Below are 23,209 nucleotides of genomic sequence, written 5' to 3'. Positions count from 1 at the left end.
TAAAAGCTAAACGTCAGTATGTTAAGATTATCCCTGTAATCTATTATAACACAACAAGATTTCTTTACTTTCCTTAGTATTTAAAACTCCTTAGATTTCATTTAAAATGGAAAGCCACTCAAGGCCGTTCTTTGTTTCTCTGATCTTGAATCATAATCTCTATTAGCCTTTGTCTTTTTTAATGTCACTGTTGTGTAAAGATGTCACTGAAATAGTATTTTTTGTACTTGCATCTTAGTAGCTACATATAATCGTTGACAGGCCTGTAGTCGATCAGCTGATAGATATCATCATACACCCTTTGTAATGGGTACATAAGAAAATTTGCCTACAACATGCAGGCTTCTGGGATAAAACACACTTGTTAAATTTCCAGTGTTATTATGTAATTATCTATAAATTAGGTCATTTGTTTGTTTTCTGTGGGAATATATATGATCAGTGGACAGAGTTAGTAGTCAGAACTACTGTTCTTCAGGAACTTCACTGGCTCCCTGTGAAATTCCGGATAATTTTCAAACTTCTTCTGTTCACCTTCAAGGCCCTTCATAACCTCGCTCCTTCTTACCTTTCTGACCTGTTAACCACCACTTGTTCTGCCCGTTCACTTCGTTCTTCTTCTTCTGTCCAGCTTACTGTACCTTCCTTCCGCCTCACCACCATGGGAAGCAGAGCTTTCAGCTGCTCTGCTCCCAGGCTGTGGAATTCTCTGCCCCCTGAAATAAGAAATATTGGTTCTCTCCCCCAGTTTAAATCCCAACTCAAAACTCATCTGTTCAAATCTGCATATTCACTGTGAATACACTGTTTGTTCATTTTATCTTGTGCTTTATTTTATTGTTCTTATTCTGCCATTGTTTTACTAATTGTTTTATCCTATTGTAAAGTGTCCTTGGGTGACTTGAAAGGCGCTCATAAATAAAATTTATTATTATTATTATTATAGAACTAGCTGTATAAATGGAAACTGTTGCACAATTTCACTGTTTCACATAATCCCTTACATAACAATGAATACTTATGAAATATGCTTTATGATACTTTATCTGCATTATCAAATAGTCATAGCAGTTTTCCCTTACTGCAGACAGAGATACTGTGCAGGGGCCACAATAGCACCTGTAGATAAATTCACAAAAAGTATACAAGCCAAATTATTCAAGTTATTTCAGGTATTTAAAAACTTCATTTATTGATATATTCTTTACATATTTATGCCAGAATGGGAAATTTAAAGCAAGCATTCAAGCAAGCTATAGAAAAGAAACATATAGTGTCTGTCATTCATACAGAAGTCCCCTATATGACCATTTGTGCTTAAAACAGCAAATCAAAAATTGTCTACGAAAATTCTGCACGCAGTGTTTTGACTTTTATAATGAATGCAGTGATTTGAAGCACGATAGCTCAAAGTAAAAAATATGCAAGCTAGTGTGGGTGGAACTAGAGGAATGCAGAAACTGCTCTATCGCTCAAGCATCAGGAATAATGCTTATCAAAAATGTCTCCACCAACTAGAACAGAGTCTATTTTTACATTTTTGTCTTATGATAAGGAGTACTATGTTTAGGCCTTACACAAAAATAGAACATGGAGTGAATCCTGTGAACTCTACTCTAGACTGTGTTTCAGGAGTCAAGGGTATTTGAGCAAAACATTAACCCGTGTACATAAAGTAAATCAGGAACAACATTTACACACGAAGTGATGCAGTCGTTACAAAATTATTGCTCCTCAGGTGAGAAAATGATTTTGCTCATAGCACTGATGTATGAGTCATCTGGTTCTGTGACCTTCAGTTGGGTTACAGGTGGCCCAGTAGTGCTGGTGAAGTATCTGAAGGCAGGGCTGGGTGACTGGATGGCATCTAGAAATACCTTCAGGAAAAAACCAAACACATAATAGTAGACACATTTAGAGATTTAAATAAATTTTATACATATGTGTGTGGTTAGCACATGAAAGCTCACTCATTTATTTGAGCTCTAAAATGATCAATGTCTGGGTTAAATCACTGAATGATTAGTGTTGAGGGATGTATTAATTTTATTTTAACAGAAAAAAGAAAATGATTCAGTGTATTTTAAAATGATTTAATATTACTTAACTCCTTTCTTATTTTGCATGCCAGCCTGCAGACATAATATGTTATTTCAGGCTGTGTATTGTGGATGTAAAAGGTCAACTATGGACAACAATTGTCATACTTAAAATGCATTGTCCCTATAAAATTAAGCAAATGTAATTAAATGTTGCCATTGTTTAAAACCTCAAATAGAAATTAATGAAGTTATGATTTTCTGTAAACATGGAACATACCTTCACAATATCCTCAGTGTCTTGTGCAGCATTTTGGAAAACAGATCTACAATGCTGCAGGTATTTTTCATACAGCCTTTGTGTCTGGGTGTCAACCTGTTGGAGAGACGTATCCCCAAGCTCCGTCTTCTTCAGGTTGACCAAGAAGTCAGTGTTGACTGGACCACACTCAATGAGACTCACACTGTAGGATGTAGCATTTGGACAATGGTGTATCTTAATTCATATTTGCGTCTTAATTTTATACACACAAGTAGTCTTTGAACTAACGAGACAACATGCAGCCAACTTATGAAACTTACTGAATGTTGAAGTGTTTCAGGAGAATAGCCAAACTCTCACATGCTCCCTCTATTGCAAATTTACTGGCACAGTAGACCTCGTTAAATGGGAGCCCTATAAGAAACTCTAAAAGCTTATTTTGGAAATTCTATGCATGGTAACAAGTATCAACATGATCTAATTATAGGGTTTCCATCAAATCACTACAAAAACTGCACATGCAGAACATTGTTGACATTCCTCAACCATCTGCACTTCTCACCATGAAGGCCTCCGGTGCTGCCAGTGACCAGAATGCGTCCCTGGCTCTGAGCCTTCATCTGTGGCAGGAATGCCTGGATGGTCTGGATGGTACCTAGGAGGTTAACCTCCAGGATGTGCCTCATTGAGTTCAAAGACTGCACCTCCAGTGGCCCCATCAAACCCACACCAGCATTACACACTGCAAATAGCAAGGATAAGCACATTAACCCACTCAAATCACATTTTCCAATCCTAATCGGAACACACTGGCACGGGTCCATACCCAGAATGTTTATGCGTTTTTCCACAATCCTATCTCTTGCATCCAGGATGGACTGCCGATCGGTCACATCCATTTGGAGTATGTCCAAAGTATCCCTGTGCAGGCCTTTCACGCTCTCCAAAAGACGCTCCTTTTTAGACAAGTTTCTCATTGTTGCATACACTGAACAGAAAGCTTCAGTTAATGACGAGTTTGAATGTGTATGTAAAAAGGAATTTACAGAGTTGACCCCCAAGGAGGTAAATGGTTTTCACACAACATTTAATTAACAATGTACATGGAAGATTCATCTGCTAAGTTATTTGTGTAGGTCACATAAAATTGCACAGTGTACATCATCTTAGTGGTTTTACTGGTTCTTAAAAGCCAGTCTTTAATGTAATGTATATTCTCAAAGAGAAGATTGACACATACACAGCTGTGGTTACCTTTGAATGTTTTGTCTGGGTCTGAGGCAAGCCGGACAGCCAAGCTGAGACCGATCCCCGAGGAGCAGCCTGTGATAAGCACCACCTTTTTATCCATGGAGCCTAACTCACCTACATTAAAAGAGCCGGTGGAGCAAAGCGAGGAGGATACTGCAAAATGAGCCACGGAATAAAATGGAGGCATGTTAAAACTGTTTTTACATCTTACGCTATCACAAGGACATTTAAGACTAAACATCTGCCCATTATCAGCCAGCTGGAGTCCTTCTATTTTTTTCTCATGTCCTTGTTGATATAGTTTCATTCCTTCCACCTGAGATGCGTGGGAAACAGATTGTCATGTTTTTGAGTGGTTGATGAATTTTCCAGCAATATAAGTGCATGCACGTTTATATAGGCTGGCTGTGGAAATATAATGTGTGTGCATTTCAGAAAAATATTAGTTTAGAGAAAGAACAACATTGTTTTTTTAACATATTAACAATGTGTCTGTGCATTGGCTACATTTTTAATTGGCACCGATGACATGAGCACCAGGTGGCAGCAAAACCCTGTACTGGACTTGTACCACACAACTAAAGCCACACTGACCTCTGGGGGCTTGATCGAGGAAAAGAAACATCTCACAATAGTGAGAAAGGGAACAATGGATTTTATTTTAGGACATCAAGTCATCAAGTTTAAGTTTTGTTCATTAAGTGCTGTTCTCATAAGGTCGTTGACTCACATCCTGTTTACAGATTTGTATTGGGTGAAGGTCTACGTATTCTGTGCTCCATATGCTACACCAGCTGATAAAAAAACTCTCTAAAAATGGTATTAAATGACCCTTTGAGAGAGATTAGTTTTCTTTTGTACTGTTCGCAAATTTAAGGATGAGCTTCTATAATTAGAAGCTGAGTTAAATTCAAGCACAAGGGAAAAAATTGAGTGTTTTCATGCAAAGGTGTAAAACCAGTCTAACGTAATCCTCAGTCTTGTCACCTTTGATCACACGTGTTTGGAAAAGAAGCATTTCCAAAATAAAAACTGCAAACTAAATGGGTTTTTAATGCTGGGAGGAAATAAACGAGGACGTACGTATATTTCAATTTCAACAAGGATTCTGTTCAGGTGTTTTATCGTGCAAGTTCTTAATGATGATGATTAAATTAAGTTAATATTTGCATAGGAGTGAGTTTTAAATAGGCTCCCAAGAAAGTATAGATAAGAAATAATAAAAATTTAGCAACCATTTAGCGATCGTGAACGGTCAGAATTTACAATAAAATTAACGTAAATTTTCTTTCTATTCAGAACCAGCAAAAGATTGTTATTAAGAATCATACAGTGTATTCTATTCTACTATTTCTTTAATCTCTCCCTGTGCTGTTATCATAACATTTGCATTCTTTTACAGCTGAGTGTTTCTGGTAAGTCAAAATAACTTGCATCTCTATGGAACATTTCAGCAGGCGGATTTAAAAAGAATTTCTTATGTTGATGGGACCAAACCAAGTAGGAATTTCCTGCCATTTTGTTGCGTTCCTCTCCTTGAGATGGCATCAGCTTGGCTGCTGTCCCAGAGTCTGTGGGACAGATAACAGCAGGCCTTGAACCTCTTTCAAATATCTTAAACTCCCAAGCATTGTTCAAACTCTTGTACTGGTTGACCTCAGAAATTTAACAGGTTTTATTTTGCTGTATGTTTTATTCATGCCGTATGCACATATGTTCATATGTACGTTGTTATAGTTGTTGAATAAAAGGTGATGAGAAGCATGGGACTTTCTGTGGCTGCTATGCGCAAATGCCGCTGGAAAATGAAAACTGATTATGCATGCATCTTTTTCTGTCTCCTTTAATCCGAAATGCACAGGCTGCACGTCCTCCATTAGGTGTCTTTAGGCTATCTCCCATGGGAGGTTCCTGCTCCACATGGCCTGCAGGCTCCCTTTGGCCCAATAATTATCAAGACAAGGTCTAGTGGAGGTGCACGCTGGCCTGGAAAAGCCTTTAAAATGCCTGTTAAGCAGGACCAGCTCCCAGCACTCAAATTAAACAGACTTCTGCAGATCTCACAGCTGCTGATGAAAAAAAACAAGGATATCACACATACAGAGCTGTGTCTTTGTGGCATTTTTCGGAGACAAGTAAAGTGCTTGATGGAGAGTTTGCCGTTGAGGTTGCAGAATCAGAATCAGAATCAGAAAGGGTTTTATTGCCAAATGTTGAGCAGGTTTACAACATTAGGAAATTGCTGCGGTGCTTCAGTGCAAACATACTGTCAAAAATTACGCTTAAATAGACATGAAAATAAAAATAAGAATAAGAATTAAAGTGCTAAGTAGATAAGGCTGGCCTTCTGCACTGAGATCACAGGGCAAATAGTGAAAGAGCTACTGTATATAGTACTTAAGGGGGGAAAAGCATGCCAGCTTGCTCCTGTCTGTCTGTTCATGTGCTCCCCCTGCGGTGGACTGAGAGTCACATTGAACTTTGCTGTTCCAAAACAGACCCATGTGATGTAGACCCAGCAGGGTTTCAACAGCAGTGAGCGGCTTCAGAACCAGATGGGCTCAACAGGATATCCCATGTGAGAGTAATGAGCAGAAGTGAAAGAGCTGAAGACGTGTAGTGGTGGTTGTGGTGAAACTTAAATGTCACGCTATACCTGATAACAAGGTTAAATGAGGCTTCACTGGGGGCGTTTAAAGTAAACTAAGTAGCGTTCTCGACACTTTTTCCTCTTTGTATACGTGTAGTACAACAAAAAACCATTTCTACGCAGGTATATCAGAGCTTCCTTATCTGTCATGCCTTTCTATGAGATAATGTTATCACAATAGTTCTCCAAAACAACAGTAAGACAAAAGTCTTATGAAGTTGTCTCGAAGCTGATACTTGGTAAATATTCATTGATGATATTAAGGCGCTCTAAAATTATTACATTTCTTTTTTTGTTTGCTTCTCTGTAGGTTTTAAGGACATGCAAACCTGCTGTGACTCTGATTCTTATATAGGTCAGGGTTTTCTGTGTCATGTCGTCTAATAAAAACTGCAGTCACTAAAAAGTCTTTGCACAGTTGATGCAGATAATAAAACGGATGCTGTTCCTTTGAAGACAGAAATGCCACACAAATGGTATAATTTGATTGGTGTGTCTCGTGTTGTCTACATGCCAGTAGATAATGTGACTTTGTTTTGATTTGATTTGAACTTTAATTCCCGTCCAGCCACCTGAAAGCTTTTATTTCACTCAATAAAATGTGCACGTGTAAACTACAAAAATAAGTAAACTGTCTGTGTGTGGGAGTCATTCTGGGCTTCTGTCTGTTGCAGTTGGCTTTATTTACTCATATGTTACAGGAAAAAAATAGAAGGTATCCCCTGTCCTGTGAAACCTACTGCACAACTCGGACCCAAGCGAGAGATCAAATGTATTCCCCGTTCTGAGAATTCATCCAGGAAGATAAAACCCAAACCGAGTCTTTATATCGCATGCCTGCTTAAAAACTGCCAACTGTTGAGAGATGTGGCTTTTGCAAATTGTTTCGTTCTGACAACCTTGGAGCTCATGGCAGGTTTACTTCTGTAAAGATCAGTTTTTCACAGTTCTTCACATGGTAACATACTGTAGAAGCAGTGGGGCTTACTCGGTCCTGGTAAAATCATCATAAGTGAAACAGGAGAGGATAAGTGGAAAGTATGAAGGGTTTTGAGCTCACATGTACTGAGGCTGAATCAACACATTTTTGTATTTTCTGATGTACAGAAGGTAAACGATTTTAACACAAAAGCTCATTATTTACTATCCTTTAAAAATGTATACTGTTGTAAAAGTTTTATTCTTAAGAAATCCAAACAATCTTAAAGCATTACTCGCAAACAAGCTGTACTTTCATAATTCAGTGTGCTTGCTGTGAGTCGAGGAAACAAATATAGACGTCAGTATTTCGGGTGAAGGCCATTAAAGCAAAGGTCATGTATAAGTTGCATGGGAGGACATTATATTTTATACACGTTTTTTATTTTTCTCAGATATTTTGATATCAGAGATCTTTCAGGGTTATTTTTTTAAAGTACCGTGCTTGACACAAGGCTCTACGTCAGCCGTAACCCAGATGGCCATTGCTTGACCTGCCGGTTTGGCATTCCACGGGACCCATTTGTGTACAAAACCTCTGCAGTCCAGGAAATGTCAAGCATTGTGTCATGGGAAATGTCTTCTTGCCTTGGATTAACTTTTCTAGACATTCTTTTCCGTCATGACATTGAGGACATCCTGTTCTCTTCTGGGCCTTTAAGCACTGGAGTCTGTCTTGGGACTAGACCTGGCAGTGGACTGATATCTTAGTCGCATCTTGAGCAAAATGTCAAAACAGCACAGTGTTAGCATGTACGCTGTGCCTCCTGCAGCTGCACCATCATAAAAAAAATTGTTTGGTCGACAGACACAAATCTATCTGACTTAGTATCAAAAGCTTTCTCTGTTGTGAGATCGAACTCTTTAGATAACATACACAAGAAAATATGGACCATCAAAATGTAGATTTTGATCAAAAAAGAGTTTTTAAGAGAAACTCCATATCCAGCTTAGTGGAGCTCATCAAACATCAGACTAAAGCCTTAGAAATGAATCATTTCATAAATATTTGGTGGATATAGTGAGAATGCCCTGCAGCAGATATTTCAGAGTTTTAAATTCTTGTTCAGCTTGCGGTGTCTTTGTTCCAGGTGCAGCTGGTGAGAAACAGCAAGCAGTCCATGCATCAGTGTTTCTCTGTGATGTGGTGATATAAAGTGATGTCTGGTGTGTCAAGGCATGTAAGTGACTCAGGTATGCAGGTGTATCTCTGATACTGTGCAAAAAGAGTTTGCAGCAGTAAGGCAAGCAGAGAGTAATACTACCACTCTCACTTGGCACAGATGCTTCCTTTTTCCTTCAGTCTGCACTTCCTCTTTCTTCTAATTTCTTTGAGTGATTCACTTTTTTTTTTTGTCTGAATCATTTCTAAATAATGCTTCTCTATTAGCATTGTTATCACCCTTCCCACACGCACTGATGAAATCAGGAGCACACCCACCCCACACCTGGTTACCTGGACGCACTTTGTTTACAGTTAGCTTAGAAACACTGTAACCAGGAATGCAGGCATTGCATAATGCATTGTGTTAACAAGTAACAGCTCATTCGCAGAGATAGACATGCACACAACTATCACAGTACACTCCTTTTCTCTGAAACTGCAAATGTGTTTTTGCATTTTGCACTCACACTCTGCCTTTCTTTTTCCGAAGCCCTTTCCTGTCTGTGTGCAAATGCTTAACAAACCCACTTCCCCTAACTCTCAAATGCACAGTTCACATAGTTCTCAGCTGTCAAGATGGGCAGTCTTTAGATTTTTTTATTGAAGTTTAATCGCAAAGTTTGTTTTAGTGTCTGTTTGCGTGTAAAGGGGGTCCTTTTCTGAGCGACAACCGTTAACGTTTTACGTAAGCTCTAGTAAAACTTTGGCATGGAGACAATAACTGTTGTGCTAAGAATTATAATAACACTCCCCAGGACACGCCAAGGTTATATAATATTTTTTTGTAGGCTTTCAGTTCCCGGGAGCCAAATTTCATGCACCTGTGGCATGCAAACCTCTTAACTATCAGCGTGAGAACGTTATCTATTCTTTTTCTAATTAACATATTTAAATGATCGTGTTTTCTCACCACCCTTTGTCACATTCTCTCTGTCCCTTGCATGCAAACTACTTCTTGTTATTAAGAGAATAGGGAGAAATGCTGTCTAACCTCATTTTTAACATACCAATTCTGGTTTAGTGTTTTTCTTGTCGCCATGGTTCTCTTTTTTGGTGTGGTCCTTGCCTGGTTTGTTTATGCCATATTTGAGAAAAGGATTCAGTGAATCAGAGATAGTCATGCCCTCCAATGAAAACAGATTAATCCATTCCCAAATGACTCACAGAATCCCAGTTGCTTAGAGTATAAGGGTGAAATTTGTTTTTCTATATGCAACTATTTTTTTTCTGTTCACTTCCTGTTTTGCCTCCTCTCATAATTTGCTTCATCCTTGTCAGGATATTTTTTTTAATGTTATAAAAGTTAGTTTTATATATAAAATAAATCAGTTTATGCACAAAAGAAGTACCTCACAAACCCTACAAATAATCATGTGTATAAATATTTTTTTAATGCTAATATGCATGTTCTGTTATATGCATTTAGAACTTTCTTTTTTAATCTGGTCTATTGTTCCTCAAAGTTTTGACGTCTGAGTGCCAGTGTACTATTTTTTTACCCAGTAGTGTTGCTTTATTTAACGTGTATTTGTTGAGAAGAGCTGAAATTACTGTATAACATCATCACATACCTGTGGGCTGCTCCTTGTGAACCCTGGACTTAGCCTAAAAACTGAGAAGAATCTGATGTCTTGTCAAACAAAAGACTGTAATTAACATTAAAATCCAAACCTTGGACTAAAAATAGGAATCTGAAGAATAATATTGTGCCTTTTATGACCAAAAAAACCTCCCTAAATGAATGTTTGTATGTCAAAGAAACCGAGTTGATTAGACGTGTTTGTTATTTTTTGCCTGAGCGAAGGATGCATTTAGAAAACATTCCCAAAGAACATCTGGGTCTTATCACCTCTTCAGCATCATTTCCTCCTCATAAATGACCAGGAGCCAAGTCCCTAAAGTATGTTTGTGCTTACTGTAAATGGTGCTACGTGCCTATCACACATAACTCTCTATTATGTCATGTCAGTGGAAACTAATATTATTACTAATGTTAATCTTTTCTACTCCTCCTAATATTTTATCCATGATTGAAAAATTAGTTTAGCTGGAGTCAAAGGCTGAGGTACAATTTGACAGTGATACAAGGGGTCACTGTGACATGCTGGTGAATTTTTCACACACCCTTGTTGTAGACAGCGGTTGAATATGTCTTGTAGTTAATGTGAGGAGAGACCAAAGGTCAAAAAAAGCTCTGGGAAACGTGCTGTGCTGCATGATCCTCTGAGAACTGTAAAACTCATCTAACATGAGCAGATCACTCAATTATATCTGGGACAAATATTTTTGCTGACAGTCTATCTTACTTAGTAATTATTACATAAGAATTTCTGGCCTATAATTTAGGTTTGGAAAGACGACTTCTATGGAAGCAGCAGATAATATAGAAGATAGAGGAGAGAAGCCCAAAGATATTAAACTTTGTTGCTTACGGTGTATGAGGTGTTTGTTTTTCACGACTTACCACACCTAACAAAGTGGGTTTTAACTGACACGCATGGCATTCTTTCATCGTGGGCATGTTTGGAATGCCACAACCTAATAAGGGCATAATAATGAGCTATACTGTGCTCAGTAAAGTCCCAGCTTCCAGTTTCTATTGTGTGGAACACTATGAACTCCCTTTCACATTCTTTCTATATTTACTGCTCATTTAAGGATGGTAACAGGATTAAAGTGTCTGAAAACATGGGTGGTGATCGCGTCCTTCACACCCTTGCATACTTACAGTAAACGGCTTGGTTAACACCTGTGTTTCCTGACTTGAGAGGTTCCTTTCATTCCTTCTGTATAAAAGAACTTCAATCACAACAGAGTGACTATAATTTCTACAGTAAAGTACCATCATTATGTAAACGTACCCAGTTCCTGGAATTAAATGGTCCTTGTGACTTATAAATATATGAAATTGATTATATAGGACCTCATTATATATTTTTAACCCAAGGATACATCAGTTTGCATGTACAGTCGCTGGTCACTTTGATAGGTACACCTTGCTAATATCAAGCTGGATCCCTTTTTGCCTGTTCTACTTTCTCATGGCATAGATTCAACAAGGTGATGGAAACATTGGTCCACATTGACATAGTGCTATAATGCAGTTGCTGTGGATTTGCTGGCTGTATATCCATGCTGGAAATTGCCAGATTGAGATGATGTGAGTTTTGCAACATGGTGCACAATCCTGCTAGAAGCAGCGAGTTTTTAGCTCTTAGGAGTAGCACCGAGGCGTTCGTTGCTATCCCATGTGCTTTAAGGTTTTGCATGCTGTGCATTCAAAGATGCTCTTCTTCATACCTTGGTTGCAACGAGTAGTTATTTGAGTTAACGTCATCTTCCTATCAGCTCGAAACATTCCTGCCATTGTTTCTGACTTGAGCAGGGTATTTCACCCAGAGAGCAGGTAATCACTGGGTACTTTCTCTTTTCGGGCTATTCTCTGCAAACCCAAGGATGGCTCTGTAGGGAAATACCAGTAGATCAGCAGAATGTTGGTTTGTCAGCACATTGAGCTCTTAAGCCTATCCTGGTATCTTATTTTTATCTTTCGCTTGTGTTTTTCCCCAGATACCATTAGCAGTTCAAAGTCCATTAAATAACCTTTTTTCCCCCATTCTTGTGATTGTTTAGAACCTCAACAGCATCTTGACCATTTCTATGTGCGTAAGTGTATTGAGTTGCTGGAGTGTGATTAGCTGATTAGATACTTGTCCCAGCAAGCAGTTGAGAAGGGTCACACCAAACAAAGTGGCCAGCGAGTCCATGTATATGCTGTATGTACTGTATTATGAGTCATGTATTTTATTGGTCAACAAACTGATGTTGGAATGACAGAATCTTTGATACTTATCTGATTGTATCAGGATGTTCTTGCACTTTTTAGAAAAAATTATTCGAATCATTTCAGCTCGAGATTCAGAAGAGATAAAGTTGATCAAAGCAAAGAGTAAATACACCTCTGGGCCTTATCCATGTGAGCTTTGAATTAGTTCAATTCATGACTATCTTGGCTGTCTGACTCTCAAGGCTTAGCCAGATCATATGACTAGTCTGTCTCCGCAGTCTTTGATCAGTGCTTTGGTTCACAAACAGTAGCAGACATGTTGTTCTCCTCATTAATCTTCCGCTTTGGACAAAGGTGAAAATGACACTAAATGGACCGAAAAGCTCTTGTCTCTTGTCTGATTTGAGAATGTCATGTTTTTCATGTATTGTTTGAAACCTTAAATTTCTTCGTGCAACCTAAGGCAAATAATCTTTCACAGGTTCACACTCCTCATTTAAATGGTTATTGTTTTAAATACAACATGATATATTAAAAAGACTTCTTATGTAACTGCAAAAAAAGCAAAGAAACCGTGAGCTTGTTTTTACAGTAAACAAATAAAATAGAGTTTTTGTTTTCAAATAACTCATCTGTCTTCAGTGCTGATGTATTGTGCTTCTAGTTTCAGTCAAGTTTTAGCTTGACCATGGCTTTGCGTCAGCAGAGATTCCTTAAAATCCAGCACATGGGTTCTGCATTCTTATCGACCCTCCATATTGCTATCGCAACGTTCATGTGACACAAATATTCGAAAGCTGCAGTCACAGACTGAGTTGTTTCCTGTCCCCCAGGGGGTGTGAGAAAAATGCTCACTGAGCTCAGAGTTATGGCCAGCGAGGCGAATGTCAGCACAGAGCCAAAAAAAAAACCTCAAAGTGACAATGGTGTCTTCTCTGACAGACGTTTCGCTCAGTAGATGAGGAGGAGGAGCGACAAAAGAGCAATTCAGTTTCTAATAACACAAGAGTCGCTGTCTATAACAAATCCTAAGTTGTGAATGAAGATAAGAAGGCGTGCAATAAAAACATGAAATTTCTGGAATAGAAGAAACAGGTGGAGAGATCACTAACACAACATATATACTGTGCTTAAATCACTAGAATTAATTAGCAAGGTTATGTTAAAACCCAACAGATGGCACTAATCCCTGTCTTCATCTGTGGGGTTTCAGTGGTTTTGAATTAGAAGAGGGATTGTCATGGGTGGGTGTTCCATCAATGTAAGGGCACGCCCTCAGTATGGCCACAGACGTTGGCTCGAGGGTGGTTAAATCAGTCTGACTCTCTGGCAGAATGCTTTATGTTCCTATTCAGTCTGAGGAAGGAGCTGTAGACCACTGGACACTCTCCAACTCTGTGCATATTGTTAGGAGGGCCATTCGTTTTACATTTTCTTTTGCCAGTTTCAGTCAGTTAAATATTTCACTTCTAATCCTTCACAGGATTGTAAAACTAGAGCTTCACCTGAGCACTTTAGTGAAACGGCACACAAACCCTATTCCTTCCTGTGGAAAATTAGATCGTTACTTATTTTGGGAAACGTTTCATTCATTAGTGACCGACTTCTTGTCTGATTTGTTACGTGGTCAACTAAAGCTGAGGTGGTAAATAAAGAACACAAAGGCCAGAGGAGACACATAAATATCTGGCTGTCGACATGAGCTGTAAGTCATAGTTGTGGGGTCCTTAAGTGCTAAGCTGATGGCCGATGGAAACATTCACAGCGTACATGCACTTTAGAGTACATGCCTCGCTGGGAGGTCTTGTAGAAGTAAAAAAGCCAAAGAAAGATAGTGCGAACAGAATATTAAATTATGCAGCTGGATTCTCAAGTCTACAAGGTTCTTGAGCCAAATTGTGAATTCAGCAAAACTGAAAAAGTTTTGGTCGTATGAATGAGAACAAAACACAGGAAACAGTAGCTCGCTACAACAAAAAGAGATGAATGATCTTCGTAGAAAAGGAGGAAGTGGTCCAAACCCTCTTCATCTTGATTTAGTCCATCTGAGACTTGGCAGAAAGTGAAAAAATAGATTTATGAGCTGTGGATCAGGTTCCTGCAGCACAGTTTATATGAAGAAGCACCGGCATTTTTGTTGCATGAATCCAATGTATTTTTTGTGTGTTTTGCTTATTATAAATGCCAACTCTTTTCCATAGAAGACTTGAGTATCTCTTGTGAGATTGCCAGACCCATATAGAGCTAAAAATCACATGACCTGTTGTCCATGAAATGTGCTCTATATGTAGATATAGATTCATTAGATTCATTTTGATGGTTCACTTATGCTTCTTCTGTACTTACCATGATGCCAAACACACAGAGAAGAAAAATCCCAATCTAACAGTCAATTTTCCATTTGGTACTTTAACTTTAGGAAAAATGTTCTTATCCTTTTCCTTACAGCTATAAATCCTTTTGACTTTAATGGCCCAGTGGCTTTTGTTTTTATCAAAGTCCTTCAGAAACATTTTTAGCACAATTGTTCATAAAAAAGTAGCATGACCAAAACTATGAGACGGAAGATGGGCTGATTGCAATTATTGTTTGACATTTTTGTTACTGTGCTTACTGCTTTTAGGTCCACTGTCTTATCTGACTTTTATACAGAAAGACAAAATGGCAAAATGGCAAAATGGCAAAATATCCCTTAGTGTACCTCAGGTAAAGATTGAGGCTGGTAGTAAAACAAAATCTAAGTACAATATACACTCTATATTAATATGGAGAGACTATTTGTTAACCCAAAGCAATTGCCAAGAAACTAGTGGAGAATTCAGGATCCTACTTCAGTTATTTTGTATCCCCGAGTCAGAGATATGATGCTTCCCTTGATACTACTATGGCTGTAATCGATAGTTATAAAAGTGGCATGCGTGGCATTTGCAGAAAACAAAGATTAAATATCGTCTGACCTTTGATTCCCTTATCGTGTTCATCACGCAAGACACAACGAGGCAGCATAAAATACTGGTTTCTAGGTCATGTGATAAAAATAAACAAACAAAATACATATGTACATATGGAAACACGTATGCAAGAGCGAACAAATCAGTAATATGTATAAGCATACCTTCACCCTTAAAGTTTTTTGACTATTTTATGGTGTCTGTCATCATTTTTGCTTATGTTTCACCTTTTAAAGATAAAGTATTCCCATAAACTAAAACCACAAACTCTCTCCCCAATGGCATTGTGGTGGGATGGATGTAAGGCCAAGAGGCTAACCTCTTTAAAGATTTACTTAGCTGAGGTTCAAAGCATTTTTCTCCTCCCACACACATTTTCCACGGACAAGAAAGCAAAAAGGGTGCTTATTAGATTTGAGCAGAGTTTGGCAAGTCCCCATATAGTTTTACACTGAATGTTATTTACTGGCTGACCTCATCACCTCTTCAGGTGACGAACAGGGCTGTGGCGATGCTGTCGGGAAGTGTGCGTGCGTGAGCTTTTAAGGAAGGAGATTGTTGGGCTGTCACCATGGATATGCAAACAAACACAGAGAGCTGGCACGCTTCACCAGGTAATCACTAACACTAAGCTGACCTTTGACCCCTCCCTTGGCTCGGATGACATATGGTCACAACTACCTGCTGTCACGGGAGTCACTGAGCTGTGTGAGCAGCAGTTTGTAGACTGTGGCTACACTGACAGGGCAGCAGATTTAGGTACAAAATAAAATAGCTCTGATCTGCCGTATATTTCTCATCAGTTGTCTTTGTGTATCTTCTAGGCTGGGAAATATTTCTTTACATGAAACAAATGCACTACAAACATGTCAGGAAATTCCCTCTGCATGAGTTTGCAGAAACAGACAAACGTCAACAAAAGTTAGTTGCTGATTCCCTTATAGACAATTTTCTGTCTACAAAAACATCCAAGTGCTTATTTAGAATTTGTAGTTTAGAGGTTTATGGATTTAAAAGACACTTTTTCTGTGCTTATTTTCTCTTTTAGATTCTGTTTTTCTTTACTGATGTCTCTGCACGTTTGACGAGCACTACCCTCATTTTTTAATATCCCAGACCACAAACTACCACCGCCACCCTCTCCTCCTATGCTCAGTTGCCAGATAAAATACATTTTTCCATTTCTCTCCTAAGTCAGACATTCTGACATTTTGCTTCCATGTTTCCTTGGTTTGCTGTGTCTTCTATCGGCATCTTCTTCTACTCAGATTCTGACATTTATGTCACCTATAGTTCTCATAACCTCCTTCTAGTTTTATCGTTCTCAAATCAAACCAAATTTCCGACACCATTTTTATCTTCCATTGCTCGGAAATCACGTTTGTCAGACTGTGACTGTTATTTTTTTTTAATGTCATGAAGTCCCAACTGAGAAAACAGCTATTTGTTTTGCTTAGAACCCACTCAGATAGGCTTCTGATGGATGACCATGGCTGCAGAGCTTTGATGACTAATATTTTATCTGGTCCATGAAGATGTTTAATATTGAATTCTCTAAAGTTATGTTTAATCCTTTATCAAACAAAGGAAGTGGTGTTTGGAAAAAGAAGGTTCAGTAAATTGAGCTTTGACAGGATTTATGTCCCTGTTTTTAGATTAATGAGACAATGATGTGGCAGCGAGGGGGGATGATCGAGACCAGAGAAAGAAGCAACAGCTGAGAAAGCATTTTCAGTTTCTAAGTTGGTCTGTCTGTGCTGTGTTGCTACCTATGGTTAACTCTGGCAGCATCTGTTAACGCCCACACCCCAATAGCCTTAGGGTGGTGTAATATCTAAATCTGTATGTAGCTATTTTGACCAAACTAGACTGGCATTGTTAAACTGCTTGCAGCAATTTTCATGGGGGTTTAGGTTGCATCTATTCTATACTTTTTGAGAGGGAGAAAAAAAGCCACTACTGTGAATACAGCAATGATTTTTGATTTTGTCTGACCATCACATACAGGTCTTTTTTAATTCATCTGCCTGCATAAGAAAATCAACTGTTTGCCACAATCACTGTCTTTACGTGTGAACAGTAGACTGTGCACAGCTATAGTTGCAATCCTTTAGCAGATGTGGCAAGAGATTTTCATCTTCATACCTGAGAACAGCTTTCATCTTGTCTGTGTCTCTGCCTGCTCTTCCTGTACTGCTGTTTTGCAGAAACCCACACAGAGCAGAGCACGCTTTCAAAGAAAACAAATCAGTTGCCACAACCAGTCTGCAAAGAGCCAACTGCATATTTGTGGGGATAAAAGATGCATTTCACACTCAAGTTTTCCACTGCAATCTTTGGATCTACAATTTAAACACCAGCTCTACCCTCGTGCCTTAACATCGTGTCAGTTTTTCCCTCTTCTGGTCAGGAGAGATGTGCTAAAGCTAGAACCCATATGTGTTGCCCCTTCTAAAAAATCTGAGTTCATTGAATGAATAAGTTTGTTTGAGAGTAGGAAGTTTGCTAAATGCACTTTACCCTTGTTGCTAACTGCAACACTGAAGAGCAAAATATGCATCCAAGCATGGAAAGAGGGATTTAGTATATGAAGCTCTGCTAAAATCCAGAAATATGAAAGAAACAGACATAAAAATGATTTTAAATATTTGTGTGTTATTTGTAGTAAGATTCACAGTATATGGTGCTTTTTGCTTATTAAATAACAATTAAATATATGTCTCATGCATGCACTGCATGAGACATATATATATTCCTGGTCCCTTCATTAGTTACACCTTCCTAGTACCAGGTTAGATGACCTTTTGCTTTTAGAACTGCCTTAATTCTTCAACCATATTGGTGTAATGACATCATGCAGCTGCTGCAAATTTATACAAATCTCCCATTCCACCACATCCAAAAAGGTACTCTATTGGATTGAAATCTGGTGACTGTGGAGGGCATTTGAGTACAGTGAACTCATTCTCATGCTCCAGAAATCAGTTAGAGGCTATTTGAGCTTTGTGACATTGCACATTATCCTCCATCAGAAGATGGACACAGTGAACATGAAGGGATGGACATGGTCAACAACAATAGTCACGGTGTAAATGAGGCATAACAAAATATTCTTTACAGCATTACAATACCCGCAGATACATTGCAGGATTGATGCATGCATTTGTGTTGTTTATGCCAAATTCTTACCCAACCATCCAAGTGTCGCAGGACAAATCAAAAGATGTCGCAGCAGAAATTGAGACATACCAACAATGGTTTTTAATTTTCTGTTGTCCAATTTTGGTGAGCACATGTAAGCTGTAGCCTTAGTTTTCTGCTGTTCGTCTGCTGCTGTAGCACAGCCACTTTAAGAATTCACATGTTGCCTGTTCAGATATGCTCTTCTGGATATTTTGGTCATAACAAGATGTTGTTGGACTTAATGTTGTCTTCCTGTCAACTGAAAGCATTCTGGTCGTTCTCCTTTGACCGCTAGCATCAACAAGACTTTACTGCCCAAAGAAGTGCCACTTGCTGGATGCTTTCTCTCTTCCACACCACTCTCTGTAAACCCTAGAGATGGCCGTGCAGAAAAATACCAGTTTTTAAGCAGTTTCTGAAACAATTAGAGCAGCTCATTTGGTACCAACAACCATGCCGCATTCAAAGTCATCTAAATCCCCTTTTTCCCCATTTTGTTGTGCCCAGTTTGAAGGTTGTCTTGACCATGTCTAAATGCATTAAGTTGCTGCCATGCTGCATTATTGAACTGTTGAAGAGGTGTACCTAAAGAAGCAGTAAGCGTAAGTCTTAGAGGTTTAAAACCTTTGGTCCTGGAGGGAACGAGACTGGGAAATTGTTTATTTTGCTGCCAAACAAGATAATTTAGAATTATGATACACCAGAATAATATACTGTGTATATGGTTTGCAACAACTCTGCTTATTTGCAGCACCCAAGGGACTGCCTGTTCAACTTAACATAACATTAAGGAATTATTTGTTTGTTAAAAAAAAGAACTTATCGGCTTTACAACAAGGAGCAAACAGCCAACTAACCTACGTCTGCCTACAGTAATCTATCATTATAGAGTAACACGATAACTGAGTAGTTTTTGATAAGGCCACACACTATTTCTCCTACAGGCCTGTTTTCTTAGTGTTGAACTTCGACTACAACCACCGCAATGAGCTCTTGATCCTATCCCGATGCCTTATTTTTATCCCCCTTCAGTGTTTTTCTCAGTTGCCAAAAGGATTAAGAACCTATCTTTTAATACCGCTCGAACGTCAACTGTGCACGTCATCCTGCAGTCCTGAGGTGATTGACTTCCAGCACCAGCGTCTGGGAAACCACCGATTCATCCCTGTGAGGAGATGTTTGCATTTTATATTAACCACAGTGGGTAACGCGTTAAGCAACTAAATCATGCAGCGGTTTTGGACTATTTAGTTTTATGAAGTGTGAGACCTTTGCTGTTCCGTTCACACTGAGCTCACTGCGAAGAGATGGAAGATCGCACCAAACTGTGATCTATGATCAACACCATCACGCTACTGTACAAATGAAAAAGTTAATAAAAGTATGATGTCATGTGTTAAATGGGACTGCTGCTAGCCTGCCCTCACCCTGCTAGTGATTAGCTCTCTACCCAAGCAAAGTGATGCCTGCTATTAAACTCCTGGGACAAAACACAAGTTGCTCGCTAAGGACAAATTGCACAACTGATCCGATACATAGTGAAGCCCTGCATAAGTAACCAAAGAAGACAGGGAACGCCTATAGACTGGGGCGAGATTACCCGCCTGATTCTGAAGCCATTCATTATATGGAAACCTCTCTCTGCATAAACAATGGGTTAGAACTAAGAACCATAAACAGAGAATTTAGGCAATAAGCAGTTTTTATCTATGGATTTGACATTTTGCAGCCCACATATACTCCGTTAGTTCTTGTTAAGAAAGCTAATTTCCTACGAAAGTTTGATTCTCATGAACTGCTTGTTCTAGGAAAGAGGTTATCATCAGCCATCAGACTTTTTTTCATTCACAAGTGAAGGCAAATAAGCAAAGAAAGGAAATCAAATAGTCAGCAAACGGTGCATGATTGAGAGCTCTATGACAAAACCAAAAACAGGGATAATGCATCAGTCAGACATTTCCCTCTGCCACGTCACGGCATTCCTCACTCAAGTCATCTCTGCATTACAAGCTAAGGGTGGAAACAGGTTATTGTGGTCATTCAAACAGAAAGGAAAAGTCTGGGATCTTATCAGAGTATGAGATCTTTATATAACTGTACTGCCCTCCGAGCGGTCTCATAAGGGAGCAGCAGAAAATATTCAATAGCATTGTGTCGCTGAGTCACTGGTGAAAAGCATTTATGTAATGAGAATCCCCCTTTAAACGATGCCATAGGCAACAAAAAGAGGAGACAAAGGACATCTTTGAAAATTCTGACAAAAGACAGTCTGTCTCTCTAACACATTTACCTAATGAAGGCATAAATAAAGCTTACCCCGATTCTTAAATGTTCACATCTTTGTAAACATCCTTTTATTTCTCTGGGTGTCCAGGAGCTCCTGTAAGAATCACAACTTCTGCTATCACATCCCTGTTTGAGGATGACTGCCACCTGGGATTTATATAAAAGTGCATTTTTAAAATGACAAGTTAAGTTGGTCAGAGAGTGTGTCACTGAATCGGCAGCTCACCTCAACTTTACAGAGCTAGCATGCTGCAGCTCAGAGTTAAGCTATCTAGCATGCAACTCTTGCCAATCTCAAAGCATCATTAATAACCAGAAAAGTTCCAAAAGCCAAATTTGACTCCCCGATCAGAACAAAATGGACAATAAGTGCACTCAGTTACTTGCTATTGAACATAATTGAGCACATATCCGCTAAAGAAGCAGATCAAAAGTTGGCCGAGACTAAAAGCAGAGCTAAAATTGAGTATCTAATGTACATCTAGCAGATGAAACGAATCATAACACTATTGCCCCATAAGTGTGGAACTTGTAAATGAATGCTTGTATTGTGTCGGCGCTACTGTGATTTTAAGAAATGAATGGCAGTGAATGCCCCACCACCACCACCAGAGAGAATACGAACTCAGGGGAAAGACTGGAACATGATCACATACCCTTGTGCCCTATCAAGTCCTGACTGGGCCTATTTGTTACAGTGGCTCTGAGAGGGGTTTTTTGCGTTTCCCAGGTCATGGTTGAACTTCTCATATTTATGTTTGTCAAACTGAAGGCTGGCAGTCTAATTTGCTGGTATGTGTTTTCATTAGGTCTCTGGGGCCGAGTAAAGCTCCTTCGCTAACGTGGTTCCTCTGAACTTTGACCCTGGCTTTAATGGGAAGCCTGGCACAGAAGGTGGGGTTAAAGGGGGGTCAAGACTTCAGTAGGTCCACTTAGAGTTAAGGTAACAATTTGAGGAGGCATAACATGTTATGTAACCCTGTCGCTACACACTAATGACTCGGCAGAGCCTGAGGAATGTGGTCTTTCAATAGGTGTCTTTTACATCAGTTTCTGTTTGTGGAAACAAAATTAGCTTTGGTATGGTAAGATTGGACAAATCCTGCTCTGTGTGCTAGATAAGAGCTATGTAGGGCATGTGACCCACCACTGGAAAAGTAATCAGCCACAGGCCATAAAACCAGTACAGAAAAACGTTCATACTGTCATTTTTTTTTTTAACTCTGTCGCTGATATTCCCTCAAGGCAGAGCAGCTATTAATTTCTTCACTGAAACATTAGAAATGTAGGCTGGTAGGAGTCTTTCAAGGACTTTTAGAGAGGACAAAGCACTGACAAAATTGCTTTCATCATTTATTTTATCAATAGCTTTTTTAATACGTAGGTCCTATATTTGCATATCTAAAATCTAAAATAATAACCAAAATATTAATTGATTGTATAAGTAATGGTACCATCAAACTCCCATGGTTATGAAGTCTTACCATCTACTGGAAAGAACACCAATCGCTTTGATAAAAGCAAACACCTCACAGTGTTTGATATCATGCTTTTATTTCACGTAGTAGAAACTGAGACCAGAAACACAAAATCCACTACTAGTTCTACTAGTATCAGATGGAGAAGTTGGTTGTTTTTTGTTTTTTTTATCTGTGCGCCGTTTTGTTTACTTATGATTGGCATAGACCTTGACCTTTAAAAGCTATATATGGAAAACTTGCAGGATGCACGCACATTAAAATTAGTGGACTTTCCAACTTTCGGTTGTGCCACATGACCTGATGTGTTATCTAATGAGATGCTTTGAATTCTTGTTGGATGACATAAAGGTTCAATGACCAGACAACGGGGGGGGGGGGGGAGAATGCGGAAGGCTCTCAAACCCTCAGGGTAGCATCATGTTCATGACTGAGCTTAAATGTGACAACAGTCAATCTCACCTGTTCCACAGCCAAGCCCAGAGCAAGTATCGGGAAAACAAATACCAACGATATCAAGCATACTTTAAATATTTTTGAGCGTGAGAGTTTTTTTGTATGTTTGTAGTTTTAAACTATTTGGCTTGTTGTACCTATTGTTTGCTCTGGGAGTCCGTTTTGGAAGTTTTAATAGAAGTAAGTGGTTTGTAAACACCTAGGTTTATGTCTTATTAATTTGCCCTTGTGTACTTGGACGCTTATCTTTCTTTTAGAGTTTACCTTTATTTTAAGTCTAAAGCTGGTATGGTATCCTACGATTGACAGACTCATCTAAATGGCCTTATGTGGGGATATAAAATAGGTTTCTGTTTATATGTTTATTTTTCCTTATACTCGTGTATTTTACAACAGGCTACCGTTTAACCGAGTGATTGTTATCAGCTAAAGTTATACTTATACCAATCAAAGCAAAACTAATGCTATAAGTGTCTATTTATACGTACCTGCCGTGTTAAGATCGGGTCACTCACTACCGCATGCCAACCAGCTGGCTTGCACCTTGAGAAGTCCTGCTCTGCAAATTCATTGGCCTCTGCTGCTTAGCGTCAGCGCAGGGGGCTGGGCTCTGATGAGGACTTTGCTGTCAGGAATGCATAGTAGCACTAAAACCCCACTGACTGTGTCGCGCTGCTGCAGACATCACCTTTATGTTTGGGACGCACTTAAGCTGGATTACAT

General features: G+C 39.0%; 1 protein-coding gene across 2 annotated transcripts; it reads right to left on the bottom strand.

Annotated features, from left to right (window-relative positions):
- Window positions 1-1,154: 1,154 nt before the first annotated feature.
- hsd17b1 (hydroxysteroid (17-beta) dehydrogenase 1) lies at window positions 1,155-23,112 on the bottom strand. Of its 2 annotated transcripts, none has more exons than XM_080300776.1 (6): window positions 22,975-23,112; window positions 3,128-3,289; window positions 2,864-3,043; window positions 2,622-2,715; window positions 2,320-2,503; window positions 1,155-1,877 (listed from the first exon to the last, which is right to left on the bottom strand). In XM_080300776.1, exons 2-6 carry the CDS (start codon window positions 3,276-3,278, stop codon window positions 1,725-1,727), a joined length of 762 nt encoding a protein of 253 aa, XP_080156902.1. In that variant the 5' UTR covers window positions 3,279-3,289; window positions 22,975-23,112; the 3' UTR covers window positions 1,155-1,724. The 2 variants fall into 2 exon arrangements, with proteins under 2 accessions (XP_080156902.1, XP_026019446.2); XM_026163661.2 differs by lacking the exon at window positions 22,975-23,112 and adding an exon at window positions 3,556-4,078.
- Window positions 23,113-23,209: the final 97 nt, after the last annotated feature.

The sequence above is a fragment of the Astatotilapia calliptera genome, chromosome 4 (genome assembly GCF_964374335.1).
Source record: "Astatotilapia calliptera chromosome 4, fAstCal68.1, whole genome shotgun sequence".
NCBI classification, from domain to species: Eukaryota; Metazoa; Chordata; class Actinopteri; order Cichliformes; family Cichlidae; genus Astatotilapia; species Astatotilapia calliptera.
This window is presented reverse-complemented; position numbering and strand designations above follow the sequence as displayed.